The sequence below is a fragment of the Rhinopithecus bieti genome, unplaced genomic scaffold (genome assembly GCF_001698545.2).
Source record: "Rhinopithecus bieti isolate Rb0 unplaced genomic scaffold, ASM169854v2 scaffold_13271, whole genome shotgun sequence".
NCBI lineage: Eukaryota > Metazoa > Chordata > Mammalia > Primates > Cercopithecidae > Rhinopithecus > Rhinopithecus bieti.
The window spans coordinates 293,382-308,017 of NW_016807521.1; the positions used below are offsets into that span (position 1 = coordinate 293,382).

Consider the following 14,636-nt stretch of genomic DNA (forward strand, 5'->3'; position numbering starts at 1 on the left):
CTACAGGCGCCCGCCACCTCGCCCGGCTAGTTTTTTGTATTCTTTTAGTAGAGACGAGGTTTCACCGTGTTAGCCAGGATGGTCTCGACCTCCTGACCTCGTGATCCACCCGTCTTGGCCTCCCAAAGTGCTGGGATTACAGGCTTGAGCCACCGCGCCCGGCCGATTTACTTCTTTAAACACACTCATAATAGCTGTTGAGAAGTATTTGCTACATTCAACATGTAGGCCCACTAGGAAAGTGTCTCTATTGACTGTTTTTGTGGGGGGGGGGGGGTCACTCTATCCTGTTTCTTTGCATGTCTCATAATTTGTTGTTGAAAAACTGGATATTCTAGGTAACATATAGCAACTGTGGGTTCTGATCTTCCCCACCCAACCAGGGCTGATGGATGTTGCTGTTTGCTTGTTAGTGACCTGCCTGGACTGGTTCCGTGATGTCTGTTTCTGTCACAGCATGTAACCACTGAGACATCTGCCTAGAGGTTTTTTTTTTTTTCTCCCGAGACAGAGTCTCATGCTATCGCCCAGGCCAGAGTGCAATGGCATGATCTTGGCTCACTGCAACCTCCACCTCCCAGGTTCAAATGATTCTCCTGCTTCAGCCTCCTGAGTAGCTTGGATTACAGGTGCCCGCCACCACACCCAACTAATTTTTGTATTTTAGTAGAGACAGGGTTTCACCACGTTGGCCAGGCTGGTCTTGAACTCCTGACCTTGTGATCCACCCGCCTCAGCCTCCCAAAGTGCTGGGATTACAGGCGTGAGCCACCGTACCCGGTTTCTTGTTTTTAAGCCCAGCTTAGATCAGCATAGCTTAATGGTCAGCCAGTGACTGGCCAGAGGTTGAGCCACACCTTGTGCCGGGAAGGCTTCACCTTTTGTCAGTGGATCTCTGTGTGGCTTGGAGAATTCATTCAAAGTTCCAGATTTTTATAAGTCTTCAGTCTCTCCTGAATGTGAATGTGTATGCAGCCTTATGCATACCTTTCAGATCACCAGATACATGTGGTAGCTTTTCAAGACCCCTCTTTCATTGTATCATTACGTGGATTTCCATGTTAAATTTTTGGCTGGCCTGTTGGCCTATTGCTTGTCCTAACCAGTACTGCAACCTCAAGCTAGCTGCAATTTTGGTTTTCCATGATTGTTTGTCACTGAAATAACTATTGTTTTCAACATCCCTGGGCATGGAAGTAAAGTCAGCCACCCTCTGCTGCCACTGCCATTCCCTCCCACAAGCCCCACTCACCTGGATAGAACTGCCTTACCACAACCACACAGCTGGAGGTGAGAGGGCAATGCTAAAACACTACAGACTTCCACTGTTCTTTCTGAAATTCTGAGAACCAGTACACTTTTTTTTTTTTTTAAGATGGTGTCTTGCTCTGTTACCCAGGCTGGAGTGCAGTGGCGTGATCTCAGCTCACTGCAACCTCTGCCTCTCTGGTTTCAAGGGATTCTCCTGCCTCAGCCACCCAAGTAGCTGGGACTACAGACTAGCGCCATCACACCCTGCTAATTTCTTATATTTTTAGTAGAGGTGGGGTTTTACCGTGTTAGCCAGGATAGTCTCAATCTCCTGACCTGCCTGCCTTGGCCTCCCAAAGTGCTAGGATTATAGGCTTGAGCCCACGCCCGGCCACGGATGGACTTTCTTAAATTAACCCTTCTCAATTTGTTGTATGCCTTTGGTCAAATTTCCAGTCTTTAAATGACTGTCTTTGGCAATTTTGTCTAACTTTATAATTGTTTTGGGAAAAGAGGATTTGCTGAGATCTGCACTCAGCCATTCCACAAGTCCTGCCCACTTGCAGGAATGAGTTGTTGTAGGCACAAAGCAAACAGTATACACTACAATATTTCATGGAAGGAACTGAGGCCAAGAGAGTGGAAGTGCTTTGTCTAAAGTCCCACAGCAAGTCCATGGTGGAGCTAGGACCAGAACCACCCCTTTGCCCCTGCCAACAAACCAACTCTTTCTTCTGCCTTACTTAAAGGGAAAATGTAATGGCAGCCACATATCCACTAGAGGGCGCCCCAAACCAGGCTTCTCACCCAGAAAGCGGAATGATATTGCAGGAGACTTCAAACTGGACTTCATTTTCTTTTGCCATAAGCCCTGGGAGAGCAATAGGGATATCCCCCACCATAAAACCTGGAAGCTGGTAGTATACAGAAGAGGTTGAGAGCTAAGAGTTGGGAAGACAGCATGTGAGTGATGTAGACGGATACAGAGGAGCAGAAAGCAGCCAAGAGAGTAAGTGAAGAAAGGGAAAGTGGAGGAGAGATCTTTCTCATCCTTTGGAGAAGACTAAAAAGGAACAATAGCAAATAGTATTTTCTTTGTGATTCAGATAGCAATAAGAATATATTGCTTTAAGCAGATGCCTCTGTCTTCATAAATGGCAAAGGGATCAGAGAACAATGTTTTAAAATGTTCATAAGAAAGTCTGAAGTTTAAATATTTTGATGCTCATTTTAAAAAAATCAAGTCAGGTTCAACATTTGCATGTGCAGATGCAGGTAAACAGTTAAATTGCCTTTAATTTATAATTTAGGCATATACAGATTTTTGATTCATAGACTGTCTGATTATTTTTTCCTTTCAGACATAGGTAAATGAGAGAGGAACAGAAGCTATTTAGCCTAATTTCTTTATATGAACATATGTGCCAAGTTGAGGTCATTTCTGCTATTATACACACATGACACAGGAAAGCCCATAGGCCCATCCTCACTGTTACATTAACCAAAGGACCATTACTATCTAAGTCCTGACACTGGTCAGGAAGAAAAACAGAAAGGCCCATGAACGAAAGATGTACAAGAAGTGAAGAACAGGTGCCAGAGCTTAAATCGATCCAACTCAGGCTATTATTTCTGGCATTGATCAGGGTGAAAGGAATGGCAGTAACAATAAGATTACGGGACAGGTTTTCCTGAGTCAGTCCAGAGGGAAAGCCAGTTGACATGTTATGTTACTCTTGAACCAACCCCTGACTCCATCTCAGTCTACCTGAGCACAGACCCCAATACCTCAGAGTCCTAACCAATGCCTTTCACCCACCATCCACGGTATGTAGTGGAGGGCAGGGCTCTCAGAGTGGGCCAAGCCAGTTGGATGGTCACGTCTGTTCTTCGTAGGAACACGCAGTCTGTTCTTCACCATCCCTCCACCTTGGACACACTTCCCCATCAACCAAATAGCCAGTTACTTCCCACCCAACATGACTAGGTCATTTCCAATGACAACAAACAAGCAATCAATCAAATCCTTATTGTTTCCTGGAAAACTGACAGCAAGAAGAGAGCCCAATTCATTGTGAGGCCAGTCTAAGCTAGAAGAAAGCTCACAAAACCCAAGTTCTGTTCATCAAGGATGTCGAACGAGCTTTGTGGTACAGAAAACAGAAGGCTCAGGGACTGGAGAAGGAAAGAGGAGGGAATTTTGGAATTTTAGATATTTTCTTTTGCATTTTAATACTCTCTCATCTGCAATTTTGCCACTGGATGGGGTAGTAAGGTATAAAACTAAATGGGATTCACAGAGACTTAACATTTATCCACTCTCTTGTTAAATTTCCTCCCACTGTAAATCGATTATATTGAGTATTGATTCTCAGCCTTGGTTACAAATTGAAATCGCCTGTGGAGCTTTAAAAAGTTCAGCTTGGTCTGGAGTATAGCCTAGGTGCCAGAGTTTTAAAAGCTCCTCCGGTGAGTTTAAGGTGTAGCCAAGGTTGCAGTTATACTGGGGGCTTTTCTACAGTCCCATCCTTCCCTTTTTCTTGAACATCTCTCCAGCATTTCATGAAGTTCTGCTAACTTCATGAGCCACAGTGTAGCTGTCAGTATGCTCCAGAGCTGCCTCCAATCCCAGCAGATGCTGCCACCTTCAATTCCAGGTGAAGATTTTGCTGCCGTTTGTCTTTGTGTGATTGGGTTAATTCGAAAGCCTTGTCTTCAAGCTCTTCCTTTTATTAATACTTGTTCAGTTCTATTTTCTATGCATTTTGTATCTCTCTAAGTGTGTCTTTCATTTCCATAAGTTGTGATTATTTTTTATTTATAATATCCATTTTTTCTGGAGCATTTTTCATCCATATCCTGTCTTGTCTTTAAAATTTTCTTTAAGTTGGTTATCACCTTTCTCTGGTATCTCCTTGAATAGCTTAGTAATCAACCTTCTGGGCTGGGTGCGATGGCTCATGCCTATAATCACAGCACTGTGGGACGCCAAAGCAGGTGGATCACCTGAGGTCAGGCATTCAAGACCAGCCTGGCCAATATGGCAAAACCCCTCCTCTACTAAAAATACAAAAATTAGTGAGACATGGTGGCACATGCCTGTAATCCCAGCAACTGGGGAGGCTGAAGCAGGAGAATCACTTGAACCTGGGAGATGGAGGTGGCAGTGAGTCAAGAGCGTGCCATTGCCCTCCAGCCTGGGCGACAGAGCAAGACTCCATCTCAAATAATCAACCTTCTGAATTCTGTTTGTCCCTTTGGAATAAACAGTCATTTCCAAGCTCCCTGTACATCTGCACAGGCTGGCAACCCAGCTCTGGCCCTTCTCCCAGAAACAGGCACCCACTTGAAACTCCTGTTTTGTAAGGCCTCCTATTTGACAAAGACAAAGAAAAAATAATGAACAAAGCCTCCTAGAAATTTGGGATTATCTTAAATGACCAAAACTAAAAATAATTGGTGTTCCTGAGGAAGAAGACGAATCTAAAAGTTTGGAAAACACATTTGAGGGAATAATTGAGAAAAACTTCCCTGGCCTTACCACAGATCTAGACATCAACACCTGGGAAATTCATCACAAAAAGATCATCATCCAGACACACAGTCATCACGTTATCTAAAATCAAGACAAAGGAAAGAATCTTATGAGCTGTGAGGCAAAAGCATCAGGTAACCTAGAAAGGAAACCCTAACAGACTAACAGCAGATTTCTCAGCAGAAACCCTACAAAACAGAAGGGATTGGGATTCTATCTTTAGCCATTTCAAACAAAATAATGGTCAGTCAAGAATTTTGGGGCCGGGCGCGGTGGCTCAAGCCTGTAATCCCAGCACTTTGGGAGGCCGAGACGGGCGGATCATGAGGTCAGGAGATCGAGACCATCCTGGCTAATACGGTGAAACCCCGTCTCTACTAAAAAATACAAAAAACTAGCTGGGCGACGAGGCGGGCGCCTGTAGTCCCAGCTACTCGGGAGGCTGAGACAGGAGAATGGCGTGAACCCGGGAGGCGGAGCTTGCAGTGAGCTGAGAGCCGGCCACTGCACTCCAGCCTGGGCGGCAGAGCAAGACTCCGTCTCAAAAAAAAAAAAAAAAAAAAAAAAAAAAAAAAAAAAAAAATTTTTTAAAAAAAAAAAAAAATTTTAAAAGAAAGGAAAAAAAAAAATTTTGTATACAGCAAAACTAAGCTTCATAAGTGAAGGAGAAATAAAGTCTTTTTCAGACAAACAAATGCTGACAGAATTCACCACAACTAAGCCAGCACTACAAGAAACGATAAAAGGAGTTCTAAATCTTGAAAGAAAACTTCAAAATACACCAAAATAGAACCTCCTTAAATCTCACACAGCCTATAAAACAATAACACAATTTTTAAAAAAGGCATTTGGGCAACAGCTAGCACAATGAGTAAAACAGCACCTCACATCTCAATACTAACATTGACTGTAAATGGCCTAAANAATTTTGTATACAGCAAAACTAAGCTTCATAAGTGAAGGAGAAATAAAGTCTTTTCAGACAAACAAATGCTGACAGAATTCACCACAACTAAGCCAGCACTACAAGAAACGATAAAAGGAGTTCTAAATCTTGAAAGAAAACTTCAAAATACACCAAAATAGAACCTCCTTAAATCTCACACAGCCTATAAAACAATAACACAATTTTAAAAAAGGCATTTGGGCAACAGCTAGCACAATGAGTAAAACAGCACCTCACATCTCAATACTAACATTGACTGTAAATGGCCTAAATGCTCCACTTAAAGGATACAGAATGGCAGAGTCGATTAAAATCCACCAACCAAGTATCTGCTATCTCTAAGAGACTCACCTAATGCATAAGGACTCACATAAAAAGGGTGGAAAAAGATATTCCAAGCAAATGGAAACCAAAAGTGAGCTAGAGTAACTATTCTTATAAAAGACAAAACAGACCTTAAAACAACAGTTTAAAAAGATCAAGAGGGACATTATGTCATAATAAAAAGATCAGTCCAACAGGAAAATATCACAATCCTAAATATATGCACCTAACACAAGAGCTCCCAAATGTGTAAACCAATTATTACTACACCTAAGAAATGAGATAGATGGCAACAGAGTAATAGCGGGAGACTTCAGTACTCCACTGACAGCACTAGACAGGTCATCAAGACAGAATGTCAACAAAGAAACAACGGACTTAAACTATACCCAGAGCAAATAAGCTTAACAGATATTTACAACATTCCACCCAACAACTGCAAAATATACATTCTTGTCATCAGCACATGGAACATTCTCCAAGATAGATCATTTGATAGGCCACAAAACAAGTTTCAATAAATTTAAGAAAATCAAAAATATATCAAGTACCCTCTCAGACCACAGTGGAATAAAATTAGAAATTAACTCTGAAAGGAACCCTCAAAACTATACAAATATACGGAAATTAAGTCATCTACTCCTCAATGATATTTGGTCAACAATGAAATCAACATGGAAATTTAAAAATTCTTTGAACTGAACAATAGTGACACAACTTATCAAAAGCTCAGTGACACAGCAAAAGCAGTGCTAAGAGGAAAGTTCATAGCATTAAATGCCTACATAAAAAAAAAAAAAAAAAAAAAAAAAACCTTTAAGGTTACACCTCAAGGAACTAGAGAAACAAGAATAAACTAAACCTAAATCAGCAGAGGAAAAGAAATAACCAAGATCAGAGCAGAACTAAATGAAATTGAAGCCAACACACACACACACACACACACACACACACACACACACACAAACACACACAAAAGATAAATGAAACAAAAAGCTGGTTCTTTGAAAAGATAAACAAAATTGATAGAACATTAGTGAGATTAACCAAGAAAAGAGAAGAGATCCAAATAAATTCAATTAGAAAAGACATGCGAGATATTAAAACTGATACCACAGAAATACAAAAGATCATTCACACACACAAACTAGAAAGTCTAGAGGAGATGGATAAATTCCTGGAAATATGCAATCCTCCTATATTAAATCAGGAAGAAATAGAAACTCTGAACAGATGATAACAAGTAGCAAGATTGAAACAGTAATTTTTTAAAATGCCAACAACAACAACAACAAAGTCCAGAACCAGACAGATTCACAGTTGAATTCTATCAGGCTTTCAAAGCATTGATCCCAATCTTACTGAAACTATTCCAAAAGACAGAGAAAGGGGGAATGCTCCCTATATCGTTTATGAAGCCAGCATCACCTCAATACCAAAACCAGGAAAGGACATAACAAAAAAAGAAAACTGCAGACCAATATCCCTGATGAACACGGATGCAAAAATCCTCAAGAAAATACTAGTTAACGGAATCAACAGCATATCAAAAAGATAATCCACCATGATCAAGTGGGTTTTATAGCAGGAATGCAGGGATGGTTTAATATATACAAGTCAATAAATGTGATACATCACAAAACAGCATTAAAACAAAAATCACATAATCATCTCAGCCACAGAAATAGCATTTGACAAGATCCAGCATCGCTTTATGATTAAAAACCTCAACAAAATCAGCATAAAAGGGACATACCTCAAGGCAATAAAAGACATCTATGACAAACCCACAGCCAACATTATACTGATTGGGGAAAAGTTGAAAGCATTCCCCCTGATAACTAGAACAATCAAGGATGCCCACTTTCACCACATTTATTTGATACAGTACTGGAAGTCCTAGCCAGCACAATCAGACAAGAGAAAGAAATAAAGGGCATCCAAATCAGTAAAAAGGAAGTCAAACTGCTGCTGTTTGCTGATATGATCATATATCTAGAAAACCCTAAAGCCTAATCCAAAAAGTCCTAGAACTGGTAAATCAATTTAGCAAAGTTTCAGGATACAAAATTATTGTACACAAATCCAGTAGCCCTGCTGTACACCAACAACGACTAAGCTGAGAATCAAATCAACCCCTTCTGCAACAGCTGTAAAAAAAAAAAAAATACTTAGTAATATACCTAACCAAAGACATGAAAGATCTCTACAAGGAAAACAAAACACTGCTGAAAGAAATCACAGATGACACAAACAAATGGAAACACATCTCACGCTCATGGATGGGTAGAATCAATATTGTGAAAATGACCATACTGCCAAAAGCAAACTACAAATTTAGTGTAATTCCCATCAAAATACCTATTCACAGAACTAGAATAAAACAACCCTAAAATTAGTATGGAATCAAAAAAGAACCCGCATAGCCAAAGCAAGACTAAGCAAAAAGAACAAATCTTGAGGTGTCACATTACCTGACTTTCAACTATACTGCAAGGCTATAGTTACCAAAACAGCATGGTACTGGTATAAAAACAGGCATGTAGACCAATGTAACAGAATAGGGAAGCCAGAAATAAAGCAAAATACAGCCAACTGTCTTCAACAAAGCAAACAAAAACATAAAGTAGAAAAGGACACCCTATTCAACAAAAAATGCTGGGATAATTGGCAAGCCACATGTAGAAGAATAAAGCTGGATCCTCAACTCTCACCTTCTACAAAAATCAACTCAAGATGGATCAGAGATTTAAATCTGAGATATGAAACCATAAAAATTCTAGAAGATAACATCAGAAAAACTCTTCTAGACATTGGTGTAGGAAAAGAGTTCATAATCAAGAACCCAAAAGCAAATGCAATGTAAACAAATATAAATAGATGGGACCTAATTAAAACAAAAAGCTTCTGCACAGCAAAAGAAACAATCAGCAGAGTAAATGGACAACCCACAGAGTGTGAGAGAATATTCACAAACTATGTATCCAACAAAGGACTAATATCCAGAATCTGCAAGGAACTCAAGCAAATCAGCAAGGAAAAAAACAAACAATCCCATCAAAAAGTGGGCAAAGGACATGAACAGGCAATTCTCAAAAGAAGATATATAAATGGCCAACAAACATATTTTAAAAACTGCTCCACATCACTAATTATCAGAGAAATGTAAATCAAAACCACAATGCAATAATACCACCTTACTCCTGCAAGAATGGCCATAACTTAAAAATCAAAAAATAATATGTGTTGGCATAGATGTGGTGAAAAGGGAACACTTACACTGCTGGTGGGGATGTAAACTGGTACAATCACTATGGAAAACACTATGAAGACTCCTTAAGAACTAAAAGTAGAACAACAATTTGATCCCACTACTGGGGTATCTAACCAGAGGAAAAGAAGTCATTGTATGAAAAAGACACTTGCACAACCATGTTTATAGCAGCACAATTCACAACTGCAAAAATATGGAACCAGCCTAAATGACCATCAACAAATGGGTGGACAAAGAAAATGTGGTATGCATACACATATACACACACACACACACACACACCATGGAATACTACTCAGCCATAAAAAGGAATGAAACAATGGCATTCACAGCAACCTGGATAGAACTGGAGACCATTATTCTAAGTGAAGTAACTCAGGAATGGAAAACCAAAAAATCATATGTTCTCACTTATAAGTGGGGACTAAGCTATGAGGGCACAAAGGCATAAGAATGATGTAATCGACTTTAGGGACTCAGAAGGGAAGGGTAGGAGTGGGGTGAGGGATAAAAGACCACGCACTGAGTATAGTGTACACTGCTCAGGTGATGGGTGCACTAAAATCTCAGAAATCACCACTAAAGAACTTTTCCATGCAACCAAATACCACCTGTTCCCCCAAAACTATTGAAATAAAAGTACAAATAAAGATGCATCAAATATGTAAATGTAAAAAATAAAACTATAAAATATCTAAAAGAAAACAGGAGAAAATCTTTGTGACCTGGGCAAAGGTTTCTTAGATACGACACGAAAGGCACTATTCATAAATAGAGATTTATATGAAATCATATTGTATGTCCACTTCTTTGTCTCCTTCATATAACTATTTTGAGTGACATCAATGTTGTTGCTTTTTATCAATAGTCCATTCCTGTTTATTACTGAGCAGTATTTCATTACATTTCCTTTTTATAAATGGAAAAGCTGATACATCGGACTTCATCAAAATTCAAGAACCTGTTCTGAAGAGACAAGCTACAGATGGGGAGAAAATATCATAAAGTATTTATCTGATGATGTACTTGTATAGAGAACTTCTGGAGAACTCTCAAAACATACAAACCAATAGGAAAAAATGGGCAAAAGATTTGAACACTTCACCAAAGATTATATATATGGATGACAAATATACGCATGAAAAGATGTTTAACATTATTAGCCATTAGGAAAATGCAAATGAAAACCACAATGAGATACCTACACATCTATTAAAATAGCTCAAATGTAGAAGATTTTGACCATGCCAAATGCTGATGAACTGGAACTCTTATATACTGCTGGTAGCAAGGTAAAATGATACAACCACTGTGGAAAACAGTAAGTTAAGGTTAGAGGTCTTTTAGAATTTGTCTAGCGGGCTTGGAGACCCCCAAAAAAGAAAAAAAAAATTTAAGGAAAACAGTAAGTTAAATATACATCTACCACATGACCTAGCCATTTCATTCCTACATATTCACCCAAGAGGAAAAAACACACAGTCTGCACAAAGACTTGTACATAAATGTCCAAGCAGATTGTGATAGTCAAAAACGAGAAACAACTCAAATGCTCAATCAACAGATGAACAGATAAACAAGAGTGGCATATCCATGCAATGAAATTCTGCTCAGTAATAAAAAGGAATGAACTGTTGGTAAAAAGCAACAACATGGATGTCATTCAAAATAGTTACCTGAAGGAGACAGACAAAGTGCACATACAGTATGATTCCATATAAATCTCTCAAAATGCAAACAAATCTATGGTGACAAAAAGCATATCAGTTGTTGCCTGGGGATGGGAGTGGTGTGGGAAGAGAGAGGGATTACAAAAGGCACAAAGAAACTTTTGTAAATGATAGAGATTATTCATTATCTTGATTGTGGTGAAGATTTCACAGGATATATATATAGATGTCAAAATGTATCAAATTGTACACTTCCCTGGCATATACATATGCCAAATGTATCAAATTGTATATTTTAGATATGTGGAGTTTACTATATGTCAATTACATCTCAATAAAATTGCTTTAAAACAAAGCATAACTAACATCCCAAATCAGGATATTTATTAGACTGTCTAAACCAAGCTTGTCCAACCTGCAGCCCACAGGCCACATACAGCCCAGGACAGCTTTGAATGTGGCCCAACACAAATTCGTAAACTTTGTTAAAACATTATGACATTTGTGTGTGTGTGTGTGTGTGTGTGTGTGTGTGTGTGTGTGTGTTTTAAGCTTAACAGCTATTGTCAGTGTTAGTGTATTTTATGTGTGGCCCAAGATGTTTCTTCTTCTTTCAAGGTGGCTCAGGGAAGCCAAAAGATTGGACACCCCTGGAAACAAAGTAAAATACAATATGTAGAGAAGTTGCCAGGAGGTTAAAGATAATCACTTTGAGAATTCTTGTTATACCTACCTCAGCTGCTTGCTTTATTAACTTGCCTTCATTCTCAGGCTTGGGAATTGAACTCCAGTCTGTTTTCTGGCTGGGTGTGGTCTCCAAGCTAACTACAGGCTTCTCCCTAAATGATTTTGTAATCACATAGTTAACAAATATCACTATTTCACAATTATTGGAAAATCTGTATTACAGATTTGTGATTTTTAAGATGCCTTTTGGTTTGGAGACTGTAGGGAACATTTCCCCCCAAGCTTGCTTCTGTGAACCCAGAAGAACTGCTGTTGGCTGGTTTTCTGACAATTGTTTAAATGCTAATGATAGTAAGAAGTAGTTTTGGGGGTTTTTTATTATTTTTTAATTTGCTAATAATCTCTTTTTAATGTTTCTCAGAGTGATACTTGCACATGGCTGTTGTTGTTGTTTTTAAGGAACCAGTACATAAGAATTTATAATGAAATGCAAGGAGCCTTCCTTCTTTCCCTTCTCATCCCAGCCCTACTGCCCAGAGGCAAACCCCTTGAACTCTAGAGCTCCTTCTTCCAATAATTAGCTCCAGATTTCTAAGAAAGCTTGATAAGCCACAACACTGTAACTGCAAGTAATATGAATGAAATCAGTATATTTCTCCCTTGAAACAAAATGTTACAGGAGGGGACAGAAACAAAAGGCAAGAATAGGCGTTTAAGCATATTAAATGAAGGTAGAGTAAAGTAGAGTAAAATACAGTAGAGTAAAATACTTCAAAGCCAAAAGATCTAGGTTTGAATCCTAGCTCTCATGATTGCTGTCCCACATTGAGTTAGTAAATTAATGTCTGACCCTCAGCTTGATTATCTTTAAAATAGAGATGAAAATATGTCTCACAGAGGTGTCATGAGAGGGAAAAGAGACAGCACATGTAAACATCTGGTATACCACCAACTCAGAAATGGCTTTTTCTTTACCTTTTCCCATGCTTTAAACTCTTCTCCAGAAAAAAAATAGTGTATGGGGCAGATGGGACACCCCTCATTTTCAGTATAGCTCCTCTCCAAAATTTCAGCCCCTCGGAATTTTTTAAAGCAGCAACCATCATGTTGTTAATGAAAGTGAATTCAGGAAATCTGCCAAAGGCCGACTCATTGCTCATTGATTAGTGAGACCAAGGACAATATTGTAAGCCTCCTGCTAAAGCCATTCATTTCTCTGGGGTCTAGAGAATGGCCTTGTGGCTAGAAACAGCTGCAAGGTGTGCCTGTGGCCAACAGGTCCCAAGCCCAGTACAATCTGTTATCACCCAGGATCACACCAGCCTTCCCCTTGCTGGATAGCAGCTGGCTGGTTCACACAAAAACCACCTCTGGATTTGCTTTACAGAACTGCAGTCCAAGTCAGTTCTTCAAAAGACTTCTTCCACCCAAAGACCTCATCCTTACAATCTTCTTACCCTTGCTGGATGCTTCTGCCCTGTTCTAATATGCCCGGCGTAGGCTGCTTGGCTGGGAGCTGGACCAACGCTGCGGCTCCCACGGATTCTTCTAATTCAAGGGGAGAAATGCTATTTAGACCTGTGAAAGGAGGGTTAGAGCAAGCACCTTGACCGCTACGGAGAGTGGGCTCAGAGCTCTAGTCCAGCATCGTGCCCGGCTCCTGGTTAGGCCTCAGGAAATCTTGGGATGAATGGAGAGGGTTGTGGAACTAGGTGCTGGAGCGGGTTCAGTTCCTCTGCCAAAGAGAGACTCTGGAATTCCTGGGGACGGAATCGGGGAGAGGATGAAGCAGGGCGCCTGGCCTCTGTCCCAAGCCAGATGGGAGGAACCTCTGCAGAGCTAGAGCCGGTCTTAACACCACCCTCCGGAGCTGCCACCACTGCCTCACCTCCATATAAAACACGGCAGGAATGAGGGAGAGGCTGCCCGGCTCGCTTTGATTAGCTTTATAACAAGCGGTCGTTCAGAAATGTTCGCTCATGATGGCTAACAGACAACACAATCACCAAATGTCTAAGAAAAGGAGCTTTGAGGGTAACGGCCCACTGGGACCTGAAGGACAATTACGGAAAGGGCCCCCATTCTCCGGGCTGACCTGAGTGGGGCACAGTTGAACGTCTGGGCGCAGGCTGCTGGTCCTTGCGCCCGGTACCGGCGGTTCGCGAGGCGTGTTTGGGGCAGGGTGGGGGAATCCTAGGGAGGCGGAGCGCGTACTTCCCCCGGGCGCCCGGGCTCAGGCCCATCCCGCCTCTGCTGCCTCGCCGCCCCCAGGCCTTGCAAGGGACTACGCGCCTGGCGAGTTCCCGGTCTGCGGGGCCCCTGGTCGGCGGAGCCGCGGAATCGTGGGCGCTGGGGAGCGGCTCGGGGAGGAACGGCGGAGGGGAAAGCGCCGCAGGCGACAAACGGCAGAGGCGCGCGGGGCGGTGACAGTGGTGCGGGCGCAGTGACGCGTCCGAGGACAGAGTGGGGCGAAATGGGGCGCTTAGAGGCCCGAGAATCTGTGGGTCTTTTAGGGGGAGGGGGCGAAGGAGGTTATTCGTTTTGGGGAAGGTCATGGAAATAGCAAAGGCTCAGAGGTGGTGCCGAAACCGGCTGGAGAAGCTGAACGGTTTGGAACAGAGGCGTGACATGGAAGGGTAAATGGAGACCAGATTAGGAAGCCTTGGGAGGCACAATCAGGAGTTAAAATCTTAAACAATTCAGTTATTTTGTTTTAAAAAAATATAGCAAATGAAATCTACACATACGTGATAGATAACATACGAAAAAGTACATGGAATACACATGTTGCCATCTTGCCAATGTACTTTAATGTAGCATTTTCTCCTTGTTTGGACTAATACCTGGGATTCTTTGTCCTACTCCAAGAAAACTAAGGAACGGGACACAGGGTGAGGTGGGAGTGAAAAGTTTAATAAGCGAAAGAAGAAAGCTCTCCACAGTGAGCTG

The 14,636-nt window shown here is 41.1% G+C and overlaps 1 protein-coding gene across 5 annotated transcripts in view; it reads right to left on the reverse strand.

Moving 5' to 3' along the window:
* Positions 1 to 14,098, reverse strand: part of PLAAT5 (phospholipase A and acyltransferase 5) — a 32,024-nt gene extending 17,926 nt beyond the window's left edge. For 2 of the 5 annotated variants that reach the window (XM_017882683.1, XM_017882682.1), the window contains exons 1-3: positions 13,783 to 14,098; positions 13,145 to 13,265; positions 11,734 to 11,839 (exon numbers count right to left, since the gene is read on the reverse strand). In XM_017882683.1, coding sequence (XP_017738172.1) covers positions 11,734 to 11,839; positions 13,145 to 13,265; positions 13,783 to 13,930 — 375 coding nt within the window. In that variant the 5' untranslated portion in view covers positions 13,931 to 14,098. The remainder of the gene's footprint in view (positions 1 to 11,733; positions 11,840 to 13,144; positions 13,266 to 13,782) is intronic. The other 3 variants (XM_017882686.1, XM_017882685.1, XM_017882684.1) reach the window with 3 other exon arrangements.
* Positions 14,099 to 14,636: the final 538 nt, after the last annotated feature.